Raw genomic sequence first — 12,006 nt, 5'->3', positions numbered from 1 at the left:
ACAGAGAAGGGTTTTCTTATTTATAATTTTATATATGAGAGTGACTGTGAGTACTTGATTGAGATCGCTGCCGATATGAATTCAAATCATCTAAGGTAACATAATATTTCTGTTAAGATCTAGACCGTCCGATAAGATTCTGCACGAATATTAAAGGGACTGCATTCGGATTTTGATGGTCTGGATCTAAACAGAAATATTATGTTACCTCAGAGGATATGAACTGTGCCAATGTAGCATTTGAAATTAAACGGCGGATTAGATCATTGCTCAGAGCATCTACATCCCTACAATTGAAAAGAATTTCTAAATAACTATTAACTATTTTTTAGAAATTATGGTCTTTAAAGTTTCTAACTCTCACATTCCTGAAACTTATTTTATAATTTCTATTAAGCCACGTCAGCAACAAATTAAAAAGGAGAAACAATTTGAGCCAATCATTTGGCCAACGTAGAGTTTATAAACAGTTTCTTAATAAGAAACTTTCCTACATAGTTTCTAAATAAGAAACTCTCCCACATCTCCAAAACTGAATTAGAAACTGCTACGTCAAATTAGAAACTCTAATAGTTTCAGGGATGTAGATGCTCTGATGCATCAGTGGACTAATTGCATGTGGTCAACAAAAGAAAAAAAAGTCATGGAGAAGTCTATCATGTCATTATTACAAGTGGGTCCCCCACGCAACAATTCATATCCTTTGATAAGAGTCTGATTAGGGCTTTTTTTATAAGAAAATAAAATCAAATATTTTTCAAAGGATTGATTATTTAAAAAAAAAAAAAATGAAGCCACTATTGGTGCGGTCGGTTCCACTAAGAACAAGCTGTTGGATACAAGTAGATAGTGTGATCACATCAGTTTTCGAACAAATCAGTGGTCAAGATATAATTTAACATCTGAAAAATACTATAATGGGGTCCCAGAAACATGTACAAACCGCATCCGCACCTGTTTCATTTATTTTTTGAAGAGAAAAAATAATCATTTAATTTTTTTTAATAATTAATAATTAAATTTTTAATTTCTATAAAAATCCTGATAATTAGACATCCATTGTGACATCATTTCCCAAAAAGCACATGATTGGTGTAAGTTTCACCGCTTTTTAAATAATTTAAAACTGACAAAGATTTATATTTAAATATATCAATAGAATAACAAATAATATTTTAATAATATAAAATTTTGTACATTCTCAAGGCATTAGTTCATCAATATGTTTAATCAGTTGTGGCAATGTTTATTGATGACTGCTGAGTATAAATCAAAGGTCCCGAATAGTCTCTCGAAATTCCAACTACTAGCATGCACATCAAAGAGATCTCTCCTCTCTCTCTCTCTTTGAAAAAATTGACAGTGGTTGTCAAGCGTCTCTCCCTCTCTCGAAATTCCTGTTGGTATAAATTTTCAGAATATTCGGATAGTTAGAAATTAATTAAAATAAATCAAATTGAAATAGAGTTACCCAGATCGTGTACAAAACACTTTCCTTAAGCGCATTCCGTCTCATCGTGCAAGATGGAATCGCAACCAAGATAATTCGGAATTGTTGCTCCTTAGGCACGCCATGGAAGCAACTGACGATAACTCCGCAATATCCAGCATAGATCAGAATTTGATTAATTGGAATAAAATGGAAATGGAGGATTAACCAAAAGGCTTTCTGTGGGAGTAAATCAAAGAAAAGGTTTCTTATTTGTTTTATTTCTCGGATACTACTTTTAACAGTGAGAAGGAATGCACCATTTATAATATTCAAACATTAGTATGGTGAGCTAATTAAGACATTAAAAATATGATTAATGAGATCAATTAAAGGTGATCCTCAAGTAACGCTTTTTTGGCTTAATGACTTTTATAACCATTCAGAGAAAATTAACGGAATTGAAATGATTACATATGAAATTTAAATTTGAACCCTCAAGTTTGGAAATATTACAAATAGATATTTTAATCAAATATAAAATATTGAGTTGGAATTTTGAGTTTTCAAAATGAAGTTCCAACAATCTCCCACAAAACTCAAAATTTAAGAATATCAAATGAAAGATTATACAGAAACAAATTGTTGTATATTAATATTATGCATCGATGAAGTAGTTTAGAAACTTTGAACTTCATCTAGTATCGATAGCTTTAATTTGGAGGAAACCTAGTGAACTATGTCTTGAACTCGTTCCTTTAATCCAAAATTCAACCACCACACACACAATATGGAGCTTCTCATCACAGTATGTGCATTAATGGCCTTACGCAAGTCTTGGATTTTCATGAGAGTCTTCAAGGCTTACCCATGCCTCGCGCTGCGGCCGTTACAGACACTCTCATATAGGTGAGTTCCTACCAAGGATATGTGTAGATTCATATCCTGCAGAAATTACCTCCTCGGTTCTCATTAAGAGCTAAATTGCTCAACCTACCATCTACATAGAGCACACTCACCATAGGGATGGGGTTTGGAGTCAATGCTCCTTAAAAGTGTGCGCTCTTTTGATCAACTTTTCGGCTTGTTATTACCCGTGTCAAACGAACTGTGTGATGTGCAACAACTGTGGGAGGGAGACCGCTATTCATCTGTTGTTTAAGTGTGAATATGCAACCTCAGTTTGGGCGGAATTAGACAGGAAAATGGGATTCCAATGTGTTCTAAGTCAAGAAGATGTTGTATCCATTTGGGAAAAATCGATTAAAGACAGAAGAGGCAAACCAGAAAGCTGGAAAACAGAAGGGCAAGTACTGATACTCTGTGTGTGTTGGTACATATGGAACCAAAGGAATAGCGTCATTTTCAGAGCCCTCAGGATGAAACCACCTGACATACTGGTCAACCTAATCTTGGCACAATGGAGGTGGTGGTGTAGACTATGCTAGAAGTTTAAATTTTGCTGTTTGTATTGAGATTTCGTTTTCAGAGGGAGTCTGTAAAGAACAGTTACTGTTTATTAATACAACACTTGGGAGCCTCTTCCAAGTTTTCAAAAAAAAAAAACATAGGATGCAGCAAGGAAGATTTAGAAATTAGTGCTCATGCATATTTGAATCCTCGTTACAATTATTCTCTATTCATTTTTCTCCGAATCATTAAGAAATGATTTATAATTACTAAGGCAATGACAAGAGCATTTAATTTTCAGTTTTCTTGGTGGTAATAATTGATCATATCCATCAATTATAATATATTAGATTTAATGACCATGCTGCAACGGTTACATTAATGTTTTCTTATTCATTTTTATTATTTTATACAATATAAATTTTTCACCAAGTTTATTTTCCGTTGACCCTAAATTAGTTTTTATTACAAACAAGTTCAATTATCAACAATTACCATTAATTTTTTTATTTCTTCTTTTCCAGATAAATAAACTAAAAAAAATAATAATTTGATTTAAAATTAATAAAGTGAGGTTTCGATTTACTCGATCAAAATTAGATTTTAGTATGCTATCTAGAATGTCCAGTATGAAATTATATTTTGTTTTTGACTATGATTAGGATCAAAATAATATAAGCAGAGAGAAACTTCTATTTTATTTCTTGTTTGGATTACCAAACGGAGAGAAGATGTCAAATAAGTCTTCTATTAATTTTCTACAATGGCTATTTTTTTTAATATAAAAATTATAAGAGAATATTCAATTTAGTTATTAGAAATAAGATTATTTCAGCCTACCAAATTCAGAGAATCAGATATCTTTTTTTTTTTCTTTTTCTTTTTTACAAATTCAATTGTAATTCAGAAATGTAGTAAAGATCCAATTTCTTAACTTTTCCAATTATAATTATATTATAATATGATCAAAATAATAATCTATTAAATTACCATTCAAACTATGGAATCATGCTTATAATTTAATTTTATAAATTATAAATGTGTTACCTTTGCACTTTATTAGAAGTCAGTTTTTTTATTTCCTCATTCAACGGACCAAAATTCATTGGTCTCTTTCTAATGTAATAATGAATTGATCTAAAGATGATGCAATTATATAAAGCAAATGTCAAATACAAATTTAATCTAAAATTTGACAGAAGTGGTCAATCTATTATAATCTCATATTAATTAATTAATGATTTGTGTAAATAAATTATTAGACCAACTAAATGCAGAGTACTAAACTAAATAATACTAACAAATCTACACATCCAATTTCAGATTTTCAAATCTACTTTAATCACTATTCGAATCTGGATTACGCTTAAGATTGTTGGTATAAATTTTCAGAATATTCGGATAGTTAGAAATTAATTAAAATAAATCAAATTGAAATAGAGTTACCCGGATCGTGTACAAAACACTTTCCTTAAGCGTATTCCGTCTCATCGTGCAAGATGGAATCGCAACCAAGATAATCCGGAATTGTTGCTCCTTAGGCACGCCATGGAAGCAACTGACGATAACTCCGCAATATCCAGCATAGATCAGAATTTGATTAATTGGAATAAAATGGAAATGGAGGATTAACCAAAAGGCTTTCTGTGGGAGTAAATCAAAGAAAAGGTTTCTTATTTGTTTTATTTCTCGGATACTACTTTTAACAGTGAGAAGGAATGCACCATTTATAATATTCAAACATTACTATGGTGAGCTAATTAAGACATTAAAAATATGATTAATGAGATCAATTAAAGGTGATCATCAAGTAACGCTTTTTTGGCTTAATGACTTTTATAACCATTCAGAGAAAATTAACGGAATTGAAATGATTACATATGAAATTTAAATTTGAACCCTCAAGTTTGGAAATATTACAAATAGATATTTTAATCAAATATAAAATATTGAGTTGGAATTTTGAGTTTTCAAAATGAAGTTCCAACAATTCCAACTACTAGCATGCACATCAAAGAGATCTCTCCTTCTCTCTCTCTCTTTGAAAAAATTGACAGTGGTTGTCAAGCGTCTCTCCCTCTCTCCGCTCTCTGCGCATCCACATAACCCAGATCGATAATTCTAGATCTGTGGCTGCTCTTAACTTTTTCTTTGATTTGTCTTTGGTTTTTTGCAATTTCAACTAATGTTTCTTTCATGATGCAGAGACGAGACGAAAGAATAACCAGAGGCTCCAACATAACAGGGATCGTAACAGTGGTAAGGACAGGAGAGAGGATCAAAATCGTGACTATGATTGGACTTCCATGACGTGGCCTCACCTGGTGCAATTGATTTGGGGTAGATTGCTAACAGTACTTACTGTTCAAGTTGTTATTAGTCAGATTGCTAACAGTACTTTACCAGTCTTTAAAATTCAGGTACTTTATCAGTTAGGTAAAAAAATTTAGCATAATCAATCAAATCAGTGTGTACAATAAATACATAAAAAAATAAGCGTAATGTTTTTTTTTTTTTTGCAATATTTTTATGATATGGTTTTAGATAGTCTAAATTAAAAACAAAAAAAAGCACTGCGATATAAATGTAATTTAACAAAATTAACTAGATAATTTATTGTACCTGTTTGTTTACAGTATGATTGAATTTATGCGCGTATAATATACACAACTTGGGTTCTGGGTTTTTTTGTAATTTTTCCCATAAATGTCTTTTAAATTGATTAAAACTTTAAAAGTGTCAACAGACAATACAATATAAACATTTTTTTTTTAAATAGCATACCATTTACCTTATATTAATACAGAACATTTATATACACGTAAAAAAATGGGGGTTAAAAGAGATTTATCTATATTTTGGTAACTTTTATGATATTATTATGATTTAAATTAATTAAAAGCAATAACAAACACAACATATTAATAATATATTTTAGACGATATTTATGAATGTAAAATACCAAATCAGACTTGGTGCATAAATTTATTTAGTCCAACTTTTGAATAAATGTTCAAAAAAAATGTCAGAACTAGGGCTTAATCTGCTAATAAAAATTGGGCAAGGCCATTTCCACAAATCGACAGGTAAAAACCTGATTTTACGAGTACTTGAAAACTAAAATGCAATAAAAGCATTTCAAGAATTGACACAATGAAAAAGGTCACGATGAACATTGTTACTACAATATGTTCTCCACTCTAGATTAGCTAAATAAAACAGAGATGACACCTCATGAAAGAATCTCAATAAAGCACCATCCAAGTAAAACATCAAAATAACATCCCTTAATACAGCAAATGGCCCGTCAAGACAACAAAAATAAGATACATACGCAATTCTATCCCATATTAGGGACAAGATGTGACAATGGAAGCCCATAAAGTTATCTTCTAATCCAAAACCAGAAATGAAGAAAAAGCTGCAGGGAATTTTGACTTGCTAATTCTCATTGCCCGGAAATTTTGCATCATACTGCTGAGGAGTCTGTAAATCGCAAAATAAGAAGTTTGATAAGCAGACCAACATTGAAAATTCCAAAAAAAAACATCAAAATGAAATTTAACTTTTACCATGTAAGTTGCAGTGATCATCTTGCCAGCAAACCATCTCCCATGTAATGAGTTCTGTGCTTTCATCGCAGCACCTACACCATCAAATCGAAGATACACAAATCCCGAGCTGTTCCTGTTTCATTACACACAAAAAAAAATGACTTCAACAATATGGAAAATATAAGCACCTTGATCAGCACAGAGCAGAAATTGGAATTATCGGGTCGAAAATAGTATTAAAAAATTCAGTTCGAGCTATCAAATTAACATTCTAAAATATACGTTCTATTCTATTATTAGGATTATGGGGGTTAGTAGTGGAAGTTTTTAACAACTAATTTGAAGGTCAATATCAGGTCACCTCCGTTGATTCACCTAAAACTACCAATAATATATAAACCCATTACATATTTTAAACCCATTAAAATATGTAAGCCCATGGCTCCAACTTACTTGTCAACATAGATATGCTTCAGCGGGCCATACTTGGTACATTCATCTTGAACATCCTCCTTGATATCCAGATCAAAGTCAGGCTCAGTCTGCAGGTACACAGGGCATTAGGTAAGTAAAACAACTGTATGAAACCACTAAATAAGGTAAAGAACTACAAAATGAACAAACCTCTGTGCTTGGATCAAACATATTCTTGAGCAAAAGACACTCCGTAGGCGGGACAACAGCTTCTGTAGGGAGGCCGGGGTTTGGAAGAAGACCTGGCTGTGCTAACCCCGCAAGGGCAGGAATTGCGGTCTGCAGAAGGGGATTCGTTACAAGGGGATTTGGTATTACTGGAGGTGCACCCAAAACTGATGCACTTGGCACCGCAACTGATCCAGCACTTACTGCAGTTGGACCTACAATTCCAGTTGCTAAACTGCAGAATGAAAAAAAAAACATTTTGAGTTTGGTAAATCTGCTTATTTAGCAAGAAAGCAACACTTAATAATGAATCTGTCAGCAGTCAATACCCGGTTGTAGTTCCACTACGATCCAATTTTGCCATGAGTAGAGCTCTGGAGCTAGCATTCAGTGACTGTATCAAAAATTAAAAAGGTTTAAACATCTCAACTATGATAGAACAGAAAATACAATAAATGCTTGAAAAAGAAAAAAAATGATGTAAAATAGACGTACCAATCCTCCACCTTCATCATCATCTAAATCTGCAGAAGTTGCTGCACTGGCCTGAACAGGCTGGTCTGTAACAGCTGAAACCTGAGCAAATACACAAAAGGGACATAATGCAGTGCTCAAAAGTTGCATGTGATATCAATAACGAAACAAAAAGGAAGACATGGGTCATGATTCATCAAAAGAGAATAATAAATTAATACACCACCACCAAGCCTTTATTCCCAAACAAGTTAAGGGCAATGTCAAGATATTAAAAAAAAAAAAAAAAAAATCACCTTAATGGTCCTCCCAGCAATGTCAAGTTGGCCGTTTAAAGTCAGGGCAGCTTTTGCATCCTCCATTTTTGAAAACTATATATCATCCAACATAGCTCATCAGTGACCAAAAAGCATGAGAAAAAAAAAAGCCTAAGCTAGACAATTAAATACCCAATATATCAAAAACTGCAGTTTAATCAGTTGAATCTTAAGAAAATTAAACCAAAAAAATCCACAGTTGAGAAATTCCGAAGAGCATTCATCACCCATGATTACAAAATCACCAAGGGTATCTGCTGGCATAAGTCGGATCCTTTGTTCAAATTTCTCTAAAACAAAATGAAAATAGTACGCACCTGGACAAATGCAAAGCCTTTGCAGAGTCCAGTGACCTGGTCATGGGGCAATTGAACAAGTTCCACCGGGCCAAATGACTCAAAAACCTGAAATGTGCAAAATGATAGAGGGAGACAAAAAAATATTTTTTAAACCCAGTGACACAAAACAAGTTTAGCCTGTAGAAAATAGAACATAAGAAGGTAGTCCCCTCCCACATGCTCTGCATAAAAATGAAAAACACCGATAGTCATTACTTTTGGTCTACAGAAGCATTAAGTAATTTTGAAAGATACAATTTTAACTTAGATGATGAATTGAATATTTGACTCGAACAAAGAGATCAGGCCCAGATTTCTCGAGGGTTCTTCGCTACTCCCCAGACCTGTGTGGGAAGCAACTCCGTTACACTTCACAATGTATTTAAGATGGCAATTTGTTCAATTCAATTTAGACCAATTTTGTCATAAATACCACCAGTATTTAATTGTAAGCAAAATAATAGTAGAATTTTGCAATCAGTACATAAACATTAAAATAAGGAAATGAATCTTACAGTGCACTGAAAAAACATTGTAAAGCAAGTCTGGCATGTCAAAATACATGTGGCCACGTGAACTAAGGAGTTAACAGTATTTAGCAACTCACCTGACGAATTTGATCCTCGGTTATGTTGGGATGAAGATTGCCAACATATACTTTTCTCCCACCGCCTGAAGCTGATGCACCTGTAGTGGCAGTTGAAGGCACCAAGTTCTTTTCTGCCTCTGATGGCTTAACCATGACCGGCTGACCTAGAAGCAACTGGCCAGAAAGAGCTATTGCCATTGGAACTGACATCACATCATAGAACTCAATGTACCTGAACAGATAAAGGTAAGAAATTGTTAAAAATACTGTTAAATATATGGAAGTCAACGAAGAGAGCAACACTGTCAGAGTAACAAGCAAAGATAAGCAAATTGTTAAGAAAAAAATAATAATATATGAATTTCATACCCAACTCCTTTTGAACGTCTTGAATTACGGTCCATTATCAGACGAACATCACGGACCTAAACGAGGCAGAGAAAAACATTAATGAAGTACCAAAGCAAATATTGAAAGATAAATAAGTTGGCAAATAAAACGGAACTTCAAATTTAAAAAATTTAAAGCAAACCTTTCCAGCCTTCGAGAAAAATTCATAAACATCCCTTTCATCCGCCCTGAGAGAGAGCTGCACAAGAACCATGAACTGACATCTCAGTACAAAATACTCAACTTGCTTGGAAATATGAATAGTGTCGTAAATTTGTCAAATTATAATTAACCTGATAAGCGAAAACAGTCCTCTGATCTCTTTCTGGGTCTGCTTCAGGCTCGGCAGCTTCTTCTTTCTTGCGTCTGCATTAGAAAAAAAAGCTTGCGGTAACAAAAATGATCCTCTTAACCAATAAATACAACTTCTAGACATGCTAAATTAAATGATTTTAGAAGTTCTTAAAAAAGGAACCAATTAAAGCTTCTTTTTTGTGAACCTCGACATTGTGTAAAATTTGTGCTGCCAAAGACCTACAAGCATGCTAGGACAAAACCATAAAAGTCAGGAAATTCACCTCATGCATCTTTTGATAACTTGCATCAATTACATAATTACTACACATCAGATTATACTTGATTGATTTTTTTCAGTGTCACATGCAAGTTCAACATGCTGCCCTAAATACCAACACAAAAGAAAATACGCTGCCAATAAATTTGAAAACGTTTGTAGAAGGTTGACGGAACAAAAGGAATTCAACAAGTCATCCTGCAACAGAGAAGAAAAGAGAAAACAGAAATGACAAGGAAATGGTTCTTTGTGCAATTTGCAATGCCTGAGAGAGAAAGCCTCAAAACTCCTCTTACCAATATTCTGCAACAGAATAAATATAGTTCAGATATAATGTTCTACAATGCCCTTCCTAGGCTATGACATCCTCCAAATTCTACAAAGCTCTAGAAATAAAAATTATTCAATGACCTGATTTTCTTGAGACTAGTAGCCAGGACCGCGAGAGGATTGCTCTAGCATATCTGCGATTCCCATATTATTATTTAATATCTTTGAATATTTACTTTTAAATTGGCAATGTCATGCTTCAGTCTTTATACTTGAGGAACCTAGTAGAAATTGAACTTATTAACTATCATTTTTTGTCAAAACACTAAAAAACCATTTTCACTGGATACAATTAGAATGGACAAAGTATCTAAGAAAAAAAAAACCTTTTTTTTTAAAACAAAAGAAAGAACTTCTGACCAAAAAAAAGATCAGTACATAATCAGTAATATTGCACACATTAAACCACTGATCTAAATAATGTAATGAAACTATGCATGCATGATGTTCAATTGCTATTAAAAACGAAGACCTAATATAACAATATAGGTAATCCATGGAAAAGCAATACAAACAAATTAACATCATTTTTTTAAATCCATGAAATAGGTACCAGCAACATTATTAGCCTTTCTAGAAATCAACTCTAAAAAGTCTTCAACAACAGTATATAACAAGTAAAGGAATGTAAAAACAGCACCTGTCTCTATAATCTCTATCTCTGCTTCTTTCTCTAAACCTCTCCTTTTCTCTATCCCGGTCTTCATCCCGGTGCCGGCTCTTGCTCCTTTCTCTCTCCTTCTCCTTTACTCTTTCCTTCTCCTTATCTCTATCCTTCTCTTTATCTCTGCTCTTCTCCCTCTCTCTATCCTTATCTCTGTCCTTCTCCCGCTCTCTATCCTTATCTCTGTCCTTCTCCCTCTCTCTGTCCTTATCTCTGTCCTTATCCCTCTCTCTTTGCTCCCTGTGGTGCCTATCCCTTTCCTTCTCCTTATCCTTCTCCCTCTCCCGGTCACGATCCCGGTCTCTATCTCTGTGCTCCTTCTCTTCAGATCGAGACCGCTTGGATCGGCGCTCGCCGTCCCTTTCTCGGTCCCGTTCGTCGTCTCCAGAGCGGCGCTTCGATTCGCTGCCCCGCCGCTCGCGCTCCTTCTCACCAGAGCCTTTGTGTGAATCCACGCCGTTGGACTTCGATTGCGGTTTCCCAACAGCCTTTTCCAGGTCCTTTTCCAGGTACTCGTACTCATCAAAATCCATTTTTAGGGATTCTAGAAGGAAAACTATAGCGAGAGAGAAAGAGCGATTAGGGTTTCGAAAGAAAAACAAAACCCTAGAACGCAAGAATGGTCGAGATGAGCTTGGGCGACGCAAAGAAATTGGGTGAGGATTAAGGGGAATGGGTTATATGTGGCGTTTTACTTGTACATAAACCTGTGGCAAGCAGAAAGCAGTGACCCTCTCTTCATTGCCATGTGGGACCTACGTAAATCTCTTCTGCATATTTTGTGACCCGTCTGTGTAGGAGGTCAGAGTCTTTAGACCGAGGTGGGAAATATTTTAATAGCAGGATCTGCTCGCACATATGTGAAATAGACGGTCCAGATATACTGTGGGCTCGGCTTCCGGGTCACCTTCTAGTGCACTAGGCTGAAAAGCCCAGAACCATACAAGTGGGCTAAAGATTGAATTTTTTTTTTTTTTTGGTAAATAGGCCGAAGCCCAGTTTCATTTAATAATAAAACGAAACACACAATTACTATTCAGGCATGAGGCCCAGAGATATCAGATACTCTCTATTACACAGACTTATCAACTATAGCTATAACAAAAGATGGAAAATCAGGTCAGCCTGCCTGGAACCACAAAAAAAGGTGCAGCCAAGACAAATCACATAACATAACCATATGTAACAGAGTCCTTTAGGACTGTTAAGTATATCAAAAGCACTGGCACTAGAGTCAGCAGTCAGATGAGGAGTCTTCGACTAGCTGAAAGGAGATGGCATCCTCTTCTCCTGGC

The 12,006-nt window shown here is 34.5% G+C and overlaps 1 protein-coding gene across 1 annotated transcript; it reads right to left on the bottom strand.

Annotated features, from left to right (window-relative positions):
* Nucleotides 1-6,068: 6,068 nt before the first annotated feature.
* Nucleotides 6,069-11,379, bottom strand: LOC144567217 (uncharacterized). The gene is made up of 13 exons (XM_078317303.1): nucleotides 10,688-11,379; nucleotides 9,437-9,509; nucleotides 9,286-9,342; nucleotides 9,123-9,178; nucleotides 8,772-8,985; nucleotides 8,144-8,230; nucleotides 7,806-7,880; nucleotides 7,531-7,611; nucleotides 7,365-7,429; nucleotides 7,018-7,270; nucleotides 6,847-6,935; nucleotides 6,412-6,526; nucleotides 6,069-6,325 (listed from the first exon to the last, which is right to left on the bottom strand). Exons 1-13 carry the CDS (start codon nucleotides 11,242-11,244, stop codon nucleotides 6,281-6,283), a joined length of 1,767 nt encoding a protein of 588 aa, XP_078173429.1. The 5' UTR covers nucleotides 11,245-11,379; the 3' UTR covers nucleotides 6,069-6,280.
* Between the last annotated feature and the right edge of the window lie 627 nt (nucleotides 11,380-12,006).

The sequence above is a fragment of the Carex rostrata genome, chromosome 16, assembly GCF_964058835.1.
Source record: "Carex rostrata chromosome 16, lpCarRost1.2, whole genome shotgun sequence".
NCBI lineage: Eukaryota > Viridiplantae > Streptophyta > Magnoliopsida > Poales > Cyperaceae > Carex > Carex rostrata.
This window is presented reverse-complemented; position numbering and strand designations above follow the sequence as displayed.

Coding starts and splice junctions, on each gene's coding strand:
- LOC144567217 (XM_078317303.1), bottom strand. CDS start 11,244: ATGGATTTTGATGAGTACGAGTACCTGGAAAAGGACCTGGAAAAGGCT. Junction 7,271..7,364: donor CGTAGTGGAACTACAACCGG/GTATTGACTGCT, acceptor TTCATTCTGCAG/TTTAGCAACTGGAATTGTAG. Junction 6,326..6,411: donor TGATCACTGCAACTTACATG/GTAAAAGTTAAA, acceptor TGCGATTTACAG/ACTCCTCAGCAGTATGATGC.